The sequence below is a fragment of the Monodelphis domestica genome, chromosome 3 (assembly GCF_027887165.1).
Source record: "Monodelphis domestica isolate mMonDom1 chromosome 3, mMonDom1.pri, whole genome shotgun sequence".
NCBI lineage: Eukaryota > Metazoa > Chordata > Mammalia > Didelphimorphia > Didelphidae > Monodelphis > Monodelphis domestica.
The window spans coordinates 69182706-69202969 of record NC_077229.1 but is presented as its reverse complement, the minus strand read 5'-3'; the positions used below and the strand labels follow the sequence as shown (position 1 = coordinate 69202969).

The following is a 20264-nucleotide window of genomic DNA, read 5'->3' as shown; positions in this document are numbered from 1 at the left end:
CATACAGGTTGCATGATACAGTAGTAAGAATATACATTGCATGGAGTCAAAGGGTGTGGATTCAAATCCTAGATCTGCTATATTCTACCTCTGTGGGGAAGACTGATCAGGAAAGACAGATAATAAGGATGGAGCTTTTTTAGTGAAATATAAGGAGGAATCAGTCATGGAGAAGATAAACCTTTGAATTCTGATTACACATCCATTTGGCAGTTGTGGACAAAACACCTCCTGGTACTTTGTAGATAGGATTGAGAACATGCCCAGGGCTAGAGTTATCAACTCATTCATACCTGCCCTGGGCAGATGAATAATAGCTAACATTTAGCATGCCTAGTATACAGCTAACACATATAAGTCCTACAAGATTAGTAGGGTAGTACTAAGAGAGACCCATTTGGAGGTCCTACCAAAAAGACTCAGAAGGTGTTCAAGCCAGGATTCAAGTTGTAGGTGTTCTGACTCTTGTCTAAAGTTATTTCTACTGGACTACAGTGAACACTCTTTAAGCAGACATGGTGTGGGAAGAGGAAGTTCTATGCCAGTGGAATGGTTGGCTCAATAATGGGCCCAGAGTTGCAAAGCAGTAGATGGCTAGATGACCCAAGCTTTTATGATAAGTCTGCCCTGTGCAAGGCCAAGGGGGTGAGTATAAACGAACAGCTCCCCCTCCAGAGGTCAGAATGGAGTTCATTCCTCCTCCAAGCAGCTGATCCATGTAGAGGATGTGACACCCACACAACCTCTAATTCACATAGACTGTACTCATTCCTGTAATATCCATGTGTGTGTGTGGTCTTTGATTTTCATTCATAGTTTGTTGTACTTTTTCCTTCGGTTCCCCCATTTTCTCTAGTGCCATCACTGACCCCATTACCTTCCTCTAGCACTACAGATAAGAACTCCTCCATGCTTCTCATTCCTTTCTATGTGCAGCTTTGAGAATAGGAGTTGCAGAATGAGTAGTGAGGTTCCCAATGCTATGAACTTTTATATTATCAATCATCAGCATAAAGTTGGAAGGAATCTTAGAAGGATCGAGAAGTATATATATGGCCTCTTGTTTTGTGTATGTGGAAACTGAGACCCAGAGATGTAAAATGATTGGCTAAAGTTGATTGGATAGGACTAGAATTTACCCTCAAAGGTCACCTAGCTTAATCGCTTCATTTCCATATGTGAAAACTGAGACCCAGAGAAGTTAAGATATGCCAGGTCACAGATATAGAAAGCATCAGAGGTGATATTTGAACCCAGGACCTCTGATTACAGAGTCATTGTTCTTTCTACTCTATTATGATATTCTTCAAGGTCAAGAAGAGAGTTTAGCCCTAGAACTGCATATTGAATGGCTAAGGCTCTTTCCACTTTGGGGAAGGTCCCTTCTATGAAATCTCCAAGGGCAGAGAATGTTTTTATATTTTTATTTATATCCTCAGTATTTAGGACATTGCTGGACACATAATAAACACTTCATCAATGGCAACTAATTGAATGCTTTGATCTAATGAGTAGATTGGTGAGATCTAGTTTATTAGAAAAATTCATCTTCAAACCTATCTTTTACACCTACCAACTGCTTGCCTATGGAAAAGGGAAGGGGAAGGAAATAAGCATTTATATAGTGTACTAGAGGGGGAGCAGGAACCGAAGCTTGAAAGGTCTAAAAGAAGGAGGGAACAGATAAATAGGAGCACCACTTCCTCTCCCAGTCAGAGCTGCACAAGGGAAGGTGAGATTGGATCAATGTCCAGAGCTGAAAGGTAAAGAGGAAAATCCCCTTCAGTCTCTGGTTTCTGTCCCTGGATGGATATTATCTTAGTACATTAGAAGAATCAGATGTTCACTTCTTCTGAATTAACAAGATCTATTTATTGTTTTGAGATTTAGGAATAGTAGGTTTAGGGAAGAGGAAAAATTGAGAAGTTCCTAATTCTGTTTCAACCTAAATTCCTTTAAGGAGTTGAGAGCTCAGGTCTGGGGACCTGAGTCGCTGAAGACATTGTAGAGTCAGGCTGGTATAATTTCTTAATATAGAGAGATACAGCTATTGAAGATATCAATGGAAAATCTTCTTGGGTGGATAGTCTCTTATCTTCCCCAAAGGGAAAAAGTCTCTATCCAAAACTATTGAGGAATCATGACTAATCTAATTTCTTTAGATAAATGAGAGATCACAGCAGGTTAAGCTCAGCAAGTTGCTCTTCTTCCTTTCAGTTCAGAAGAGAAAAAGAACCCCTTTCCAACTGTCCATCTGCTTTTCTTGGCTAGAGGTTATATAGCCCTATCCCCCATTGCCAGCAAAGTTCCATTTCCTTCCTGAATGAGGTTTCCTTGCCAATCAAGTCCTTGCAATGCAGACTATAGCTTTCTCATCCACAATAGCACCTACTATGTGCCAGGCATTGTGACTAAGCATTTCTCAGAAATATTATCTCATTTGGTCCTCATAATAACCCAAGCAGTTTGGTGCTATTGCTATATTTAGCCCCACTTTGCAGGTGGGGAAACAGAGGCAAGCAAAGAATAAGTGACTTTCCCAGAATCAAAGTTAGATTTGAACTTAGGTCTTTCTGACTGCAGGCATAGCACTCTGTCCATTATGCCACCTAGTTAGTTCTATGGTGAGAGCCACCAAGGTCAGAAGACCAGGTGTCAGCATAGACAGTGGTCAGGAATGTAGACAGACCAAATGATGCTGATCTTAAACAAGGAATTTTGGGGCAAATGATGCAGATCTGGGCAAGTCACTTTCAACTTGTTCATCTGTAAAAGGGGTTAATAATAATTGTAGGACTTTCCATTTAAGATCAGTTTCCATGACCTGCTTCCTCACCTTGGCACAATAATTCACTTGGTCCTTTGGTAATTACTTGCATTTGGCCCACCCTTTTAGTTCCAAAATCAGAGATTTACCTCAGAGTCTGGTCCTTTCTGAGGCATTGTTCTTCATTCAGGGGGGCCTATTGCCCTAGTTCATACATTGGTTCCTACATAGTAGATCTGTGATTGTGTGACCTGGTCCTATAATGCTCTGGCCACTGATTGTTTCCAAGAATTCCCATAACCAAGAGAACCTGGAACTGGTCAGAGGTCAGAATTGAAAAACTGGCCCTTTCTGATATCATTGTCTGTACGTGGCTCCTGGCATCCAATCAGCCTGGTGGAGAATGTCATCTTTGGAGCACTGGGTGTGGGGGAGATGAGAATAAGAGGACAAATTCCTCTAGATGATCTCAGGTGAGGAATGGAAGCAGCAAATCAAACCATTTTCTGGACAAAAAACTTCAGGGAAGGGAAGTGACTCATGTAACATAAAATCTCTAAAGGATCCCTTTTTTTTTCAGCTCTGACTGAATTTCTTCACTTCATTTACTTCTTGCCCTTGATAGTAAGTCAATCTGAACAAAGAGAGGTCAGGTATCTATTTCCAATAGAAAATTAACTTTATTAGGGAAGCAATATGTCATCCAACACTGTTGAGAAATCAGGCCACATATGGTTAGATATCGTATTTTCCCAATTACTTATAATAACAATTGTCAATACATGTTTTCTGAGATTATGAGGCCAAAATTGTCTTCCTCCTTCCCTTCTGTCCTCCCTCTTGGAGATGGTAAGCAATAGGAACTGGATTGTACAAGTATTATCATGGAAAACATACTTCCATATCATTCACTGTTGGAAGATGTGAGATTTAAAATGGTTGAGGTTTTAAACTGTAGTGAGTTAAAATGGTGGAAGATATAAATTGTGTTAGATATAAGAGAGGGTGAGTAAATTTTGACTGTAGAAATATGTTTCACTACAGTGTCTTGGGTTTTAAATCAAATATAAGGTGGTCGCCAGGGAAATATTCCCAATTATTCAAATACCCAAGTCAATTGGGTTTTATAGAGATTTTAATTAACAATACGAGTAATCAAAGAAAGAGAGAGAGAGTAAGAAAGGAATAAGTATGAAGGGCCTCAAGGCAATATGGCCTAGACCTGAGTCTTAAAAGAGAAATCAGTCAGTTTTTTAACACTCACCACAAGGTCTGACTAAACAAGGATTCTGGTAACACCAGGCCAGTTCCATCTCAGCTGACTTCACCAGAGGGCCTTCCAGCCAGAGACTGTTCCAATAGGCCTCTCTCCAGAGCCTCCAGAGGCACAGAGTCCCCTTAGAGGAGCTCCAGGGAGACCTCCTTAGAGATTGTCCTCCAAGAGCTTCCCTTCTCCAGAGCCTCTCTCAAGAGATTCTTCCCAAGCGGTCCTCATCAGAGATTCTCCAAAAGGATTTCTCCAAAAGGATATATCTCCAAAGCATATCCCTCCTCAAGACATCCTGCTTTTTCTTATATAGGGGTTTTTCTCCCGTGTCACCTCCCCAAGGTCCCTACATCTACCAATCACTGTAGACGCTTTCCAAAGGACTGCCAATCTAAATTCCTGCTAAGTCAACCCAGATCCTCAGTAAGTCTGAAGTAGAGAAAACACAGTTGAGTCAACTAATCTCATCAAGAGAAAACTTGCCCAACCCTTTTAGGTACCTAGCATCCCATTGTATCAATTCTAAAAACAGGCCTGGCTCAAAGAACTACTTGCCCCACCATAAGCATGGATCCAAGTACTTTCTTTGTTTAGCAATGAGTTTTCTCCCCTAAAGCAGTCTTAAGTATGGTTGGAGTAGAGGTCCTGCCATTTCTGATCCTGGCGAGTTCTCACATCAAAATGGGAAATGTTTCTCAGTAGGGAATTTGTTCCAATTAAGAATTCCCCAATGGGGAAATTTTTAACATTCACAAGTCTGAGAGATTTCAAGATTTACAAAGACAATACTCATAATAAACCCAAACTATAAAATAAAACTGTAGATGAACTAATATAAAAGTCAGTATGCTTTGATCTGCTTCTGACTCCCACAATTTTTTTCCCTCTGAACGTGGATAGCATTCTTTGTCAGAAGTCCCAGATTTTGCATTGCTGGCCCAGAATTGTCCCAGATTATTGCATTGCTGAGAGTAAAGACTTTCATAGTCGATCATCTTAGAATACTGTTGTTACTGTGTACAATATTCTTCAATTCCTGCTTATTTCACTCAGCATCAGTTCATGTAGTTCTTTCCAGCTTTTCTGAAATCGTCCTGCTTATCATTACTTATAGAACAATAATATTCCATCACCAACATATACAGTCATTCCCCAATTGATGAACATTCCCTCAGTTTCCAAATTTTGCCACCACATACAGAGCAACTATAAAAACTTTTGTACAAGTAGGTCCTTTCCCTTCTTTATAATCTTGTTTGAATACAGAACCAGCAGTGGTATTATGGGATTAATGGCTATGCACAACTTTATAGTTCTTAGGGCCTAGTTCCAAATTGCTCTCCAGAATGGTTGGATCAGTTCACAACTCCATCAACAATGCACTAGTTTTCCAAATTTGCCTATGCTCTCCAAAATGTATCACTTTCATTTACTGTTTCATTGGCCAGTCATATAGGTGGGAGGTCATACCGTGGAATTGTTTGCATTTCTCTAATCTCAAATGATTTAAAACATGTTTTTATATTATTATTGATGGCTTTATTTTCTTCATCTGAAAATTCCCCATTCATATCTTTTCACCATTTGCCAAATTGGAGAATAACTTGTTTTCTTATACATTTGAGAAATGAGACTTTTAACAGAGAAACTTGTTTTAAGCTCCCTCCCCCTTTGTTGTTCCCTTCTAATCTTGTTTCCATTGCTTTTGTTTCTACAGTTATTTTTTAATTCAAATGAAAATTATTCATTTTACATGTTATAATTCTCTCTTGTTTGGTCATAAATTCTTCCCTTCTCCATGCATTTGGGAGGTAAACTACTCTGTATTTTCTAATTTATATTATCACTCTATATCAAAATCATATAGCCATTTTGACCTTATCTCAGTATAGTATATAAGATAAGTGATGATTTTTGAGTGACTTTTTAAATTTGTTTTCCATTTGACCAATTGTAGTTTCTAAAGTATTCTTTTCATCAGTGAGATTTTATGCCACTTTTTTATATAGCTCCAATTTTGCCTTTCTAGAAGTTCTTCTTCAGTGCATTTTTGTATATCTTGTCCCATATAGCCAATACTGCTTTTCAAAAGAGTTCCTCTCTTTGAATTTTTATACATCTTTTACCACTTTTTCTATTGTGATTTTAAAGGTATTAATTTCTTCAATATTTTTGTACCTCTTTTACCAATGTATTGACTATTTTTCATGATTTTCCTGTATCACTCTCGTTATTTCTCCCAAATTTTCTTGTAGCTTCTCTTATTTGATTTCTAAACCTCTTATTGAGCTTCCTCCATTAATTCATTTTTGGGGAAATTGAGAGTAATCCCTGTTTTTATTGGGCATTTGGGGTTCAGCAGCATTGGTTTTTTTTTTCTGTTACCAAAATAGCTTTCAGTATTGTGTTTCTTTTTCTGTTATTTGCTCACTTCCAGCCCTTTCCTTTTCATTTCAAAAGAGGTAGTTAGCCCTTTGATCGAGCCATAGAACTGCTGGGTTGATACTGTAAATCTTGAAATCTCTCAGACTTGTGAATGTTAAAAATTTCCCCATTGGGGAATTCTTAATTGGAACAAATTACCCACTGTGAAACATTCCCCATTTTGATGTGAGAACTCGCCAGGATCAGAAATGGGAGGACCTCTACTCCAACCGTACTTAAGACTGCTTTAGTGGAGAAAACTCCTTGCTATTGGGAGGACCCCTACTCTACCCGTACTTAAGACTACTTTAGGAGAGAAAACTCCTTGCTAAACAATGAAAGTACTTGGACCCATGCTTATAATAAGGCAAGGAGTTCTTTGAGCCAGGCCTGTTTTTAGAATTGATACAATGGGATGCTAGGTACCTAAAAGGGTCAGGCAAGTTTTCTCTTGATGAGATTAGTTGACTCAGCTGGGTTTTCTCTACTTCAGACTTACTGAGGAGATTGGTTGACACAGCAGCATTTTTTCTGATTCAGACTTACTGAGGAGATTGGTTGACTTAGCAGGAATTTAGATGGGAGTGATTGGAAGATGTAGGGACTTAGGGGAGGTGACATGGGAGAAAACCCTTATATAAGAAAAGGCAGAATCTCTTGAGAATATATCCTTTTGGGAGAATTCCTTTTGGAGGCTCTCTGATGAGGACCACTTGGGAAGAATCTCTTGAGAGAGGCTCTGGAGAAGGGAAGCTCTTGGAGGACAATCTCTAAGGAGGTCTTGCTGGAGCTCCTCTAAGGGGACTCTGTGCCTCTGGAGGCTCTGGAGAGAGGCCCTTTGGAACAGTCTCTGGCAGGAAGGCTCTCTGGTGAAGTCAGCTGAGATGGAGCTGGCCTGGTGTCACTAGAATCCTTGTTTAGACAGACCTTGTGGTGAGTGTTAAAAGACTGACTGACTGATTCTCTTAAGACTCAGGTCTAGGCCATATTTGCTTGAGGCCCTTCATAATTATTTCTTTCCTACTCTTTCTCTAATTCCTCATTATATTATTAATTAAAAATCTCTATAAAACCCAATTGACTTGGGTATTTGAATAATTGGGAATATTTCCCTGGCGACCACCTTATATTTGATTTAAAACCAAGACACTGTAGTGAAACATATTTTCTGTGGCCAAATTTACTCACCCTTTCTTATATCTATCACAATTTATATCTTCCACCATTTTGGCTCACTACAGTTTAAGACCTCATCCATTTTAAATCTAACAATACTCCCAAAGAGATAATAAGGAAAGTCTTGTACAAAAATATTCATAGCTAATTTCTTTGTGGTGGCAAAAAAATTGGAAAATGAGGGGACTCCCTTCAATTGGGGAATGGATGAAGAAATTGTGGTATATGTTGGTGATGGAATGTTATTGTACTCAAAGGAATAGTGAACTGGAGGAATTCCATGTGAACTGGCATGACCTTCAGGATTGATTTAGAGTGAGGGGAACAGAACCAGGAGAACATTGTACACAGAGACTGAGACACTGTGGTACAATCAAATATTATGGACTTCTCTATTAGTAGCAATGAAATGATCGAGAACAATTCAGAGGGATTTATGAGAAAGAATGCTATCCACATTCTGAGGAAAAATTGTGGGAATAGAAACACAGAAGAAAAACAATTGCTTGACCATATGGGTCAATGGGGATATAATTGGGGATGTAGACTCTAAATTATTACCCTAGTGTAAACATCAGTAATATGGAAATTTTTGATCAAGGACACCTGTAAATCCCAGTAGAATTTTGCACTGACTACAGGAGGGGGGTGAGGGAGGTGAGGGAAAGAACGTGATTCATGTAACCAGGGAAAATATTCTAAATTAACTAATTAAATAAAATTAAAAAAATAAAAAGACAGTTAAACTTGGAATATGTATCTGTGATGAATGGAGTGCTGTTCTCAGTTTCAGATTCTTTGTGCAGCTGCCTTCAGAGTATACTCTCTGGGGATCTATCTTCTTTCAGTTCTTCAAATGTGGGATCATGCAAACAAAGGTGTTTTTTTTTTAAATATATTTTATTTGATCATTTCCAAGCATTATTCGTTAAAGACATAGATCATTTTCTTTTCCTCCCCCCCACCCCCCATAGCCGACGCGTAAGTCCACTGGGCATTAGATATTTTCTTGATTTGAACCCATTGCTTTGTTGATAGTATTTGCATTAGAGTGTTCATTTAAAGTCTATCCTCTGTCATGTCCCCTCAACCTCTGTATTCAGGCAGTTGCTTTTTCTCGGTGTTTCCACTCCCATAGTTTATCCTTTGCTTATGAATGGTGTTTTTTTTCTCCTGGATCCCTGAAAGTTGTTCAGGGACATTACACCGCCCCTAATGGAGAAGTCCATTACGTTCGATTATACCACAGTGTATTAGTCTCTGTGTACAATGTTCTCCTGGTTCTGCTCCTCTCGCTCTGCATCACTCCCTGGAGGTTGTTCCAGTCTCCATGGAACTTCTCCACTTTATTATTCCTTTGAGCACAATAGTATTCCATCACCAACATATACCACAGTTTGTTCAGCCATTCCCCAATTGATGGGCATCCCCTCGTTTTCCAGTTTTGGGCCACCACAAAGAGCGCAGCTATGAATATTTTTGTACAAGTCTTTGTGTCCATTATCTCTTTGGGGTACAGACCCAGCAGTGCTATGGCTGGGTCAAAGGGTAGATATTCTTTTGTCGCCCTTTGGGCATAGTTCCAAATTGCCCTCCAGAATGGTTGGATCAGTTCACAACTCCACCAGCAATGAATTAATGTCCCTACTTTGCCACATCCCCTCCAGCATTCATTACTTTCCTTTGCTGTTATGTTAGCCAATCTGCTAGGTGTGAGGTGATACCTCAGAGTTGTTTTGATTTGCATCTCTCTGATTATAAGAGATGTAGAACACTTCTTCATGTGCTTGTTAATAGTTTTGATTTCTTTATCTGAGAACTGCCTATCCATTTCCCTTGCCCATTTATCAATTGGAGAATGGCTTGATTTTTTGTTCAATTGATTTAGCTCATTATAAATATGAGTAATTAAACCTTTGTCAGAGGTTTCTATGAAGATTTTTTCCCAATTTGTTGTTTCCCTTCTGATTTTAGTTATATTGGTTTTGTTTGTACAAAAGCTTTTTAGTTTGATGTAGTCAAAATTATTTATTTTACATTTTGTGATTCTTTCTATATCTTGCTTGGTTTTAAAGCCTTTCCCCTCCCAAAGGTCTGACATGTATACTATTCTGTGTTTACCCAATTTACTTATGGTTTCCTTCTTTATGTTTAAGTCACTCACCCATTTTGAATTTATCTTGGTGTAGGGTGTGAGGTGTTGATCTATTCCTAGTCTCTCCCACACTGTCTTCCAATTTTCCCAGCAGTTTTTATCGAATAGTGGATTTTTGTCCCAAAAGCTGGGATCTTTGGGTTTATCGTATACTGTCTTGCTGAGGTCGTTTTCCCCCAGTCTATTCCACTGATCTTCCTTTCTGTTTCTTAGCCAGTACCAAATTGTTTTGATGACTGCTGCTTTGTAATATAGTTTGAGGTCTGGGACTGCAAGGCCCCCATCATATGTGTTTTTTTTCATTATTTCCCTGGATATCCTTGATCTTTTGTTCTTCCAAATGAACTTTGTTATGGTTTTTTCTAAATCAGTGAAGAAGTATTTTGGTAGTTCAATGGGTATGGCACTAAATAGATAAATAAGTTTGGGTAGGATGGTCATTTTTATTATATTGGCTCGTCCTATCCATGAGCAGTTAATGTTTTTCCAATTGTTCAAGTCTAGTTTTAGTTGTGTGGCGAGTGTTTTGTAGTTGTGTTCATATAGTTCCTGTGTTTGTCTTGGGAGATAGATTCCTAGGTATTTTATTTTGTCTAAGGTGATTTTGAATGGGATTTCTCTTTCTAGTTCTTGCTGCTGAGCTGTGTTGGAGATATATAGAAAAGCTGATGATTTATGTGGGTTTATTTTGTATCCTGCAACTTTGCTAAAGTTGTTGATTATTTCAATTAGCTTTTTGATTGAATCTCTAGGATTCTTTAAGTAGACCATCATGTCATCCGCAAAGAGTGATAACTTGGTCTCCTCCTTGCCTATTCTGATACCTTCAATTTCTTTATCTTCTCTAATTGCTACTGCTAGTGTTTCTAGTACAATGTCAAATAGTAGAGGTGATAATGGGCATCCTTGTTTCACTCCTGATCTTATTGGGAATGCATCTAGTTTATCCCCATTGCAGATGATATTAGCTGTTGGTTTTAGATATATACTGTTTATTATTTTTAGGAATGACCCTTCTATTCCTATGCTTTCTAGTGTTTTTAATAGGAATGGGTGTTGTATTTTATAAAAGGCTTTTTCTGCATCTATTGAGATAATCATGTGGTTCTTGCTAGTTTGCTTGTTGATGTGGTCAATTATGTGGATGGTTTTCCTAATGTTGAACCAGCCCTGCATCCCTGGTATGAATCCTACTTGATCATGGTGAATGATCCTTCTGATCACTTGCTGGAGTCTTTTTGCTAGTATCCTATTTAAAATTTTTGCATCTATATTCATTAGGGAGATTGGTCTATAGTTTTCTTTCTCTGTTTTTGACCTGCCTGGTTTTGGAATCAGTACCATGTTTGTGTCGTAAAAGGAGTTTGGTAGAACTCCCTCTTTGCTTATTATGTCAAATAGTTTGTATAGTATTGGGGTTAACTGTTCTCTGAATGTTTGATAGAATTCACAGGTGAATCCATCAGGCCCTGGGGATTTTTTCTTAGGAAGTTCTTTGATGGCTTGATGGATTTCAATTTCTGATATGGGATTATTTAAGAATTCTATTTCCTCTTCTGTTAGTCTAGGCAGTTTGTATTTTTGTATATATTCATCCATTTCTCCTAAATTGGTGTATTTATTGGCATATAATTGGGCAAAGTAATTTCTAATGATTGCCTTAATTTCCTCCTCATTGGAGGTGCTGTCCCCCTTTTCATCTTTAATGCTGTGAATTTGCTTTTCTTCCTTCCTTTTTTTAATTAGATTGACCAGTACTTTGTCTATTTTGTTTGTTTTTTCAAAGTACCAGCTTCTTGTCTTATTTATTAAATCAATAGTTCTATCACTTTCGATTTTATTAATTTCTCCCTTAATTTTTAGGATTTCAAATTTGGTTTTCTGCTGGGGGTTTTTAATTTGATCGCTTTCGAGTTTTTTCAATTGCATTTCCAATTGATTGATCTCTGCTCTCCCTTGTTTGTTAATATGAGCTTTCAGGGATATGAATTTGCCTCTGATTACCGCTTTGGCTGCATCCCAAAAGGTTTGAAAGGATGTTTCGCCATTGTCATTTTCCTTGATGAAATTATTAATTGTTTCTATGATTTCTTCTTTAGCTATACGGTTTTGGAGTATCATATTGTTTAATTTCCAATTGGTTTTAGATTTGGTTTTCCATGTACCATTACTAATCATTATTTTTATTGCCTTGTGATCTGAGAAGGCTGCATTCATTATTTCTGCTTTTTTGCATTTGTGTGCTATGTTTCTGTGACCTAATGTATGGTCAATTTTTGTGAATGTGCCATGTGGTGCTGAGAAGAAGGTGTATTCCTTTTTATCCCTATTTATTTTTCTCCATATGTCTATTAATTCTAATTTTTCTAAGATTTCATTCACTTCTTTTACCTCTTTCTTATTTATTTTTTGATTTGATTTATCTAAATTTGATAACGGTTGGTTTAAGTCTCCCACTAGTATGGTTTTATTGTCTATTTCTTCCTTCAATTCTCCTAGTTTCTCCATTAGAAATTTGGGTGCTATATTATTTGGTGCATACATGTTGATTAATGATATTTCCTCATTGTCTAGAGTCCCTTTTAACAAAATATAATTACCTTCCCTATCCCTTTTGATCAGGTCTATTTTTGCATTGGCTTTATCAGATATCATGATTACCACTCCTGCCTTCTTTCTATCAGTTGAGGCCCAGAAGGTCTTACTCCATCCTTTAATTCTGACCTTGTGGCTGTCAACCCGCCTCATGTGTGTTTCTTGAAGACAACATATGGTAGGGTTTTGGATTCTAATCCATTCTGCTATTCGTCTACGTTTTATGGGTGAGTTCATCCCATTCACGTTCAAAGTTATGATTGTCATTTGTGGACTCCCTGGCATTTTGATTGCCTTCCCTAATTCTAACCTTTTCTTCTTTGGCTCTACCTTTTAGTCCAGTGATTTACTTTGAATCAGTCCCCCTTGTCCCCTCCCTTGATGTTTCCCTTTTTAGTCCCTCCCTTTTTGTTCCCTCCCCCTCCCCCCTCTCTTTCCCTCCCTTTTTGTTCTCCCTCTCCCCCTCCCCCCCTTGGTTTTCCCTTCTCCTTACCCTTGTTGGGTAAGATAGAATTCAAGATCCCAATGGATCTGGATGTTTTTCCCTCTCAGAGTTGATTTCCCTGAGATTGAGGTTTAAGTAAACCCCCCCCCTCTCTTCCTCTCCTTCTTATAGGAGTTTTCTTCCCCTCCCCTTCCCCTGTGAATCTTTGTGTGAGAACCATTATTCTATTTGGTCTTTCTTTACCCCCTATTTATACATTACATTTTCCCCACATATTAGTATACATAGGTTGATATAAATGTAGTCCTTATAGAAGAGAGTTTGAGTAAAAGAAGATAACATTTTTCCCCTTTCCTTAATATTTACCTTTTCAGGTATTCCTTGCTCTTTGATTTTCGGTATCAAACTTTCCACAGAGCTCTGGTCTTTTCTTTGCAAAAAGTTGGAAGTCTTCTATTTTGTTGAATGCCCATACTTTCCCTTGGAAGTATATAGTCAGTTTTGCTGGGTAGCTGATTCTTGGTTGGAGACCCAGCTCTCTTGCCTTTCTAAAGATCATGTTCCATGCCTTACGATCATTCAGAGTAGAACTTGCAAGGTCTTGTGTGACCCTGATTGGCATTCCTTTATATCTAAATTGTCTTTTTCTGGCTTCCTGTAGGATTTTTTCTTTTGTTTGATAGCTTTGGAATTTGGCAATTACATTCCTGGGAGTTGTCTTTTGGGGGTTTAGTGTAGAAGGTGTTCTGTGAGCTCTGTCAGTGGATGTATTGCCCCCTTGTTCTAGAATCTCTGGGCAATTTTCTTTGATTATATCTTGTATCACCATGTCCAGTTTGGTGTTTATTTCTGGCTTTTCTGGGAGTCCAATTATTCTTAAATTTTCTCTTCTCCCCCTGTTTTCCAGATCTATCACCTTGTCGGTGAGATATTTTATGTTCTCTTCTAATTTCTTGGTGTTTTGGCTCTGCTTTATTAGTTCTTGCTTTAAAGCCTGGTTTTCTTTTACAGTTTGGTCAAACTGGTTTTGTAGATGCGTGAATTTCTTTTGCATCATTTCCCACTTTTCCTCCCAGAGGGCTTCCATCTTTTTGGTCCTTTCTGATTCAAATTCTTCATGGGTTTGTGGAGAGTTTCTATTTCCTTTGGAAGATTTTGGAGAATTTTCTTGTATATCTTCTTCTATCTGCTCTGTATTTTGTATTTTGGCTCCATAGAATGTGTCCAGAGTCGCCCCTTTCTTCTTATTTTTCTTGGTATTTTGGGGCTTCTGTGCTTCTGTGGAGTTTGTCATCTCTGAACGTGGAGGATTGGCTTTTCTTGTCTTTGTCTGGTGATCAGAGGCTTTAGTCCTGGGCAGATGTTGGTTCTATGAGCGTTCCCTGGGTTAAACTGAATATGCCTCACTGGAACTGGAATGGAAGGGTCGGACCACGAGGCCACACTCTCCCCCTGGCTCGATTTCCGGAAGTTGCCTTCAGAATCCCTGGCCGTGAGGCTGTTTCGTCGGCCTGCGGGGGGGATGGGCTGCAGCTTCCCCAAGCTCCGAGAGCACAGACTTTCACTGAGACTTGGATAGCAGGATCTAGCCCATGAGGCTGTCTTGCCCGCCCTGAGGGTTGCTGTTGTTTTGACCAGCTCTTTGCAGCGGAGGCCCCAGGCAGTAACTTTCACCCGGACCGACAGGCTCTCTGCAGCGGAAGCCCCAGGCAGTAACTTTCACCCGGACTGGGACTTGGGTAGAAGACCCTGAGGGTTGTTGTTCCTCAGACCCTGCTCTCTGAGCCCAGCGCGGCTGCCGCTTCCGGGAGCCTTGGACTCTGCGCTCCTACCCCTGAGGTCCGAGGGATCTCGGGTTCTGGCTTTTGAGGGGAGCCGTACCTTTTGAACCGGGTCCAGGTCCAGGAGGAGGGTTCCCAGGGTCTGTGCTGTTGATCGTTTTGAATTTCGGCGCCTTAGGAGCTTCTAGTTTGAGATCGGTCGGGAAGGGTTTTCCGGAGATCTGAACTTCAGCTTTCTCTAAGCCGCCATCTTAACCGGAAGTCCAAACAAAGGTGTTTTTAATGGTCTTCTGATCTAAATTCTGGTTTCTGAGTAACCCCAGCCATTTCCCCCCACTTTGAACTGTGACCAGGGAGAGTGCTGCTCCCAAACCCCACTCCTGGGGCTACAAGCACTCCTGTCTGCTAGCACTCCTCCACCTTGAGATCTCCCCCACAGACAGGGATCAGTTTCTGAATATGAGCAATGCAACAGGAGAATTGCCTTCATTGTCAGCAAAGGGATTCTTGTAATCTCCTTCTGAGCAACTGTCTGATCTCTCACCCCCTTATTGACTGGGGATGAATGCTCCAGAAGCCTTTCCTGTTGTTTCAGTTGTGGACAAGTCCTTTTGGCTTGATGCGGTCTGTCCTAGTGCACTGTGCTCTACTTCCACCTCCACCTCTGTACACATCATCTGTCCTGCAGGTCTTCAAAGTCATTTTGTGCTGGAAAATCATTTGTTTGTCTTTTTTTTGTGTGATATACTCTTCCAGAATTCATTTTAGGACATTGTATCAGGTTTTTGGGTACAATTTGATAGAGATCAGATGAGGGATGTGTATCTTCTCCACCATCTTGACTCTGCCCTTGGCTTCTATTCTTATAAATTTGAATTATTGGAAATTGGAAATGAGACCCTTATCAGAAGAATATGAAGCAAAGATTTTTTCACTCCAGTAACCCGATTCCCTTCTCATTTTACTTACATTGGTTTTGTTTTGGAGGAAAAAAACTAATTTTAAATTTGCAACATGTGGTCCATTTAAACTTGCTGTCCTATCTATCCCTCATGTGAACATGAACTGTCCCTCTGTCCATTAAAATGAAAGATAGAATTTTCCTGATAACTTTCATTTCTTTATATCACCTTTTAGGTAGCTAACTTATATACCCATTTGGAGTTTACTTTGTTATGCCAAGCAAGATATCAGTCTATCCCTAGTTTCTCTTGGACTAATTTTCAGTATTACAAGCAATTTTTGTCAAGTAATGAGTTCTTACTCTTGAAACTGGATTAACCTCATTTTACATGTGAGGAAACTAAGGCAAAAACATAGGATATGGCAGGGCCATGATTTGAACACAAGTCTTCTGACTCCCAAGTCCACAATTTTTAATACTGCCAGAAAAAAGTATAGTAGAGGTATCCTCAGTTTTCCTCTGAGGAAGAACTAGAACAGGGCCACCTGGAATAATGGTCATAATCATGATAATTGTCACCACAATAACTAGCATTTAAGAGATCTTCAAGATTTACAAAGCATTTTCTCTCATTTGAATAACATTTGTAAGGCTCAGACAATTGGGTATCTTTCCCTTCTGTACAGCAGCAGGGAGCTCCAACTTGAAGACCTTCACCCTCAATTTCACCATCACCAACATGTTTTACACAACAACGATGAGTCAAAGGCGTTCCAACACATTCCGTGCTACTGAATTTATCCTGCAGCACCTGGTGAGACCCGCCCTCCCCAGTCCCCCTCTTCCTCCTTGCTTCCATGCTGCCTTCCTCATCCCTGGGTATACAGACTTCCTCTAGCCAGGTACTCAGAAGTTCCCTTCTCTCTTTTTGTTTCCAGTTCAAGGTATTGTTTGAAAGAAGCAGCCTTGGCTCTCAGTATTCTGGATGCAGTGTGACCTTGCTGAGGTGAGAATCTTGAAAGCCATCAGCTCAAATAGCAGGGACAATAACATTCCCATTTGACAAAGATCATACACAGGCTGCTTCTTCTTCCCAATAACAATTCCTTCTTTTCCAAGCTGTAAAGGATTAACAACCCCCCCCCAACCAACAAGCCATTAGAAATATTGTGGGCACCTTCTACCCTTTCCCTGGTGGAGAAAAACTTCTTTTCCCATAAGTCTTCCAAAGACAAGGTTGTTACTCTAATCACTTTAACTTTATAACTCCACATGAAAGAAATAACATAGGAGGCACCAACAGAGTTCTTAGAAAATAATTGATTAGACCATATCAACATTCACTGTCTCTAGAATCATAGGATTATAGAATGGAAGCTTAAAGAGATAATAGAGGACATGAACCACTCTCTTCATTTACAGATGAAATAACAAAGACCCAAGGAGATTCCAGTGACTTTTCCAAGATCATAGATACTGTCAGATCCAGAATTTGAACACACAGTCCCTTTGATTTTAAATCTGGTGGTCTTTCTACTACTCTAAAGAAACTACTGAAAGTAATATGATCCCATACACACTTGTAAACATAGATGTGAGTGAATTTACACAGCACTGCCAATTTCATTGCAGCAGATCAGAGTGCTGAGCTTGCAATCAGGAAGACCTTAGTTCAAGTTCTCTCTGAGACTCTTAGCAGCTGTGTGATCCTCAGCAAGTCACATAACTTGTCTTTGCCTCAATTTCTTCATCTTTAAAACGAGAAGGTTGGTTTTGATATTTTCCAGTGTCATTTTCAGCTCTCAAACTACAATTCTCTCCAAACCATTGTTCAAAGTGGGCCACTTCTTTCAAGAGTGTTTTCTGAATAACTAAATTTTGTTAATTAAACTACTGGTGTCAAATTCAAAAGGAAACAGAGGCCACTAAATTGTACATCAACATCCCTGTCCCCTGCATATTGACTCAGAAAACTATGCATAGTTATATATTTCATCATGAACACTTTAAAATTAGAGAGGAACTCCTACACTTTAGTCTTGTTCAGGTGATTTTTCAGGAAGGGCCATGTTTTGATATCTCTTGCCTAAATCCTCAATTTCTAGGTCTATGAATAATGGGAAAGCAACAGGAGTGGAGGTTATATGTTCTTATCAGGAAGTTTTATCCATCCCTGTCTTGGACAAAAAGAAGATTTACCAAGAGCTGAGTCAACAGACTAATGGAATAACAAAGTTGGGATCTTATATTCTAGATAATGAAAGCCTCTATGTGGACGGTGAGTAGCCCAAATTCGGACATACATCTTTATTTTTCTAGGTGGTTCCATTTCCAGAAAACAACTCACCTACCCTAAATTCTTCTTTACTTTTAGACCACCTTCATCTTCATGGTTTTTTTCTATCCCTCCTGGGAGGCTGGCCCACAAAGTGGTGACAAATACAGATATGTGGGGGTTTACTTCTAAAAATCATAAGTGGCTCGATTTTTCTTAGGCTCCTTAAACAAAGATGTATGCCATCAATCTCCCTTCCTCTTGATTGAGGAAGTGCTTTGAATAATAAAGTGCCATTTTACCAACTATGTGGGCCCCAGAACACCTCTCCATTGCTTCAACGTTTTCCCAGATACCAAAAGATTTATGTGTTCTCTCTCTCTCTCTCTCTCTCTCTCTCTCTCTCTCTCTCTCTCTCTCTCTCTCTCTCTCTCTCTCTCTCTCTCTCTCTCTCTTCTCTCTGCTCCTCTCTCTCTTCTTGCCTCAACCATTACTTTTCCTTCTCATATCATTTCTCCTTCATCTTTTTTCTTTTTTTATTCTTCTCTTTTCTCTATTTCCCTCTCCTCTTGTCTTCACTTCTATTCTGTCCTATTTTCTTTCATTCTGTTCTGTTCTCCTCGGCTCTCCCCTCCTTTCATCTCTGTTTCCCTGCCTGCTTCCCTCCCTTCTTCTTCTCTTCCCTCCCCTTAATCTCTCCTCCTCTCCTAATTTCTTTCTTCCTTCTCTTTTTCTTCTCCCCTCCCCAACTACAGGGTATAACCCCCAGATGCCAACCCTCTCCACAAACAGTGAGTTTTCAATTTCTTAATTTCTCTATTTTCTGGGATATTACAATGAAAAATATATTTTGCCTTTTTTTTGGAAGGAGGGGAATAGGGCAGAGGGGAAAATGAGTTTGGGGGTTCAGAATAAGGTATGCTGTTAGAAATGGCCACTTTATTCATATATCTATAGGGGTTATTTTGCTACTCAAAACATATCTAAATTGTTCAAAAAGGTAAAAATTAACCCAATAGGACTTGGAAAGCAGGTTACCCCTATCCCCTTCTTATTCAATATTTAGAGCCAAAGCTTGTGTTCTATTTAACCCTGGTACACAGAAGGCATCTCCAAGCATTTCAGGGAGTCTTGTGCCCTTCCTGTATAATCTTCATTCAGTAATATTATCTAATGGTTTTCTTTTTTTTATTTAATTTAATTTAATTTTTTTTTGGTTACAATACTCACTTCATTTCCCTCCCTCCCCTCCACCCACCCTTCCTGCAACAGACTTGCAATTTCATTGGGTATTACTTATGTCCTTAATCAGAACCTATTTCCATGTTATTGTTTGCACTAGGATGTTCATTTAGAGTCTACACGCCCAACCATATCCCTTTGACCCATGTATTCAAACAGTTGTTTTTCTTCAGTGGTTTTACTCCCACAGTGTTTCCTCTGAATGTGGATAGTGGTTTTTTTTTTTTTTATAGATTCCTCCAAGTTGTTTAGGATCACTGTGAAGTCCATTACATTCGATTTTACCACAGTGTATTAGTCTTTGGGTACAATGTTTTCCTGGTTCTGCTCCTCTCACTCTGCATCAATTCCTGGAGGTTGTTTCAGTCCCCATGGAATTCCTCCACTTTATTATTCCTTTTAGCACAATATTATTCCATCACCAACATATACCATAATTTGTTCAGCCATTCCCCAATTGGAGGGCATCCCCTCGCAGCTATGAATATTTTTGCATAAGTCTTTTTCCTTATCTCTTTGGGTACAAATCCAGCAGTGCTATGGCTGGATCAAAGGGCAGACAGTCTTTTAGCACCCTTTCGGCTTAGTTCTAAATTGCCCTAAGAAATGTTGGATCAATTCACAACTCCACCAGCAATACATTAATGTCCCAGCTTTGCCACACCCCCTCCAGCATTCATTACTTTCCTTTACTATCATGTTAGCCAATCTGCTAGTGTGAGGCAATAACTCAGAGTTGTTTTGATTTGCATTTCTCTGATTATTAGAGATTAAGAGCACTTTTTCATGTGCTTATTAATACTTTTGAATTCTTTAACTGAAAATTGCCTATTCGTGTCCCTTGCCCATTTATCAATTGGAGAGGATGGCTTGATTTTTTGTAAAATTGGTTTAGCTCTTTATAAATTTGAGTAATTAGACCTTTGTCAGAGGTTTTTGTAATGAAGATTGTTTCCCACAGTTGGTTGCTTCCCTTCGAATTTTGGATGCATTCATTTTGTTGGTACAAAAACTTTTTAATTTGATGTAACCAAAATTATTGATTTTATATTTCGTGATTTTTTAATGTTCTTGCTTGGTTTTAAAGTCTTTCCTTTCCCAAAGATCTGGCAAGTATACTATTCTGTGTTCACCTGATTTGCTTCTAGTTTTCTTCTTTATATTCAGGTCATTCACCCATTCTCAGTTTATCTTGGTGTAGGGTGTGAGATGTTTATCCAAACCTAATCTCTC

The 20264-nt window shown here is 39.1% G+C and overlaps 1 protein-coding gene across 3 annotated transcripts in view; it reads left to right on the top strand.

Annotated features, from left to right (window-relative positions):
• Positions 1–20264, top strand: part of LOC103106400 (mucin-16-like) — a 123382-nt gene that overhangs the window by 87399 nt on the left and 15719 nt on the right. For 2 of the 3 annotated variants that reach the window (XM_056820595.1, XM_056820597.1), the window contains 4 exons: positions 16201–16328; positions 16453–16520; positions 17620–17792; positions 18545–18580. In XM_056820595.1, the coding sequence (XP_056676573.1) occupies positions 16201–16328; positions 16453–16520; positions 17620–17792; positions 18545–18580 (405 nt within the window). The remainder of the gene's footprint in view (positions 1–16200; positions 16329–16452; positions 16521–17619; positions 17793–18544; positions 18581–20264) is intronic. The other variant, XM_056820596.1, reaches the window with a different exon arrangement.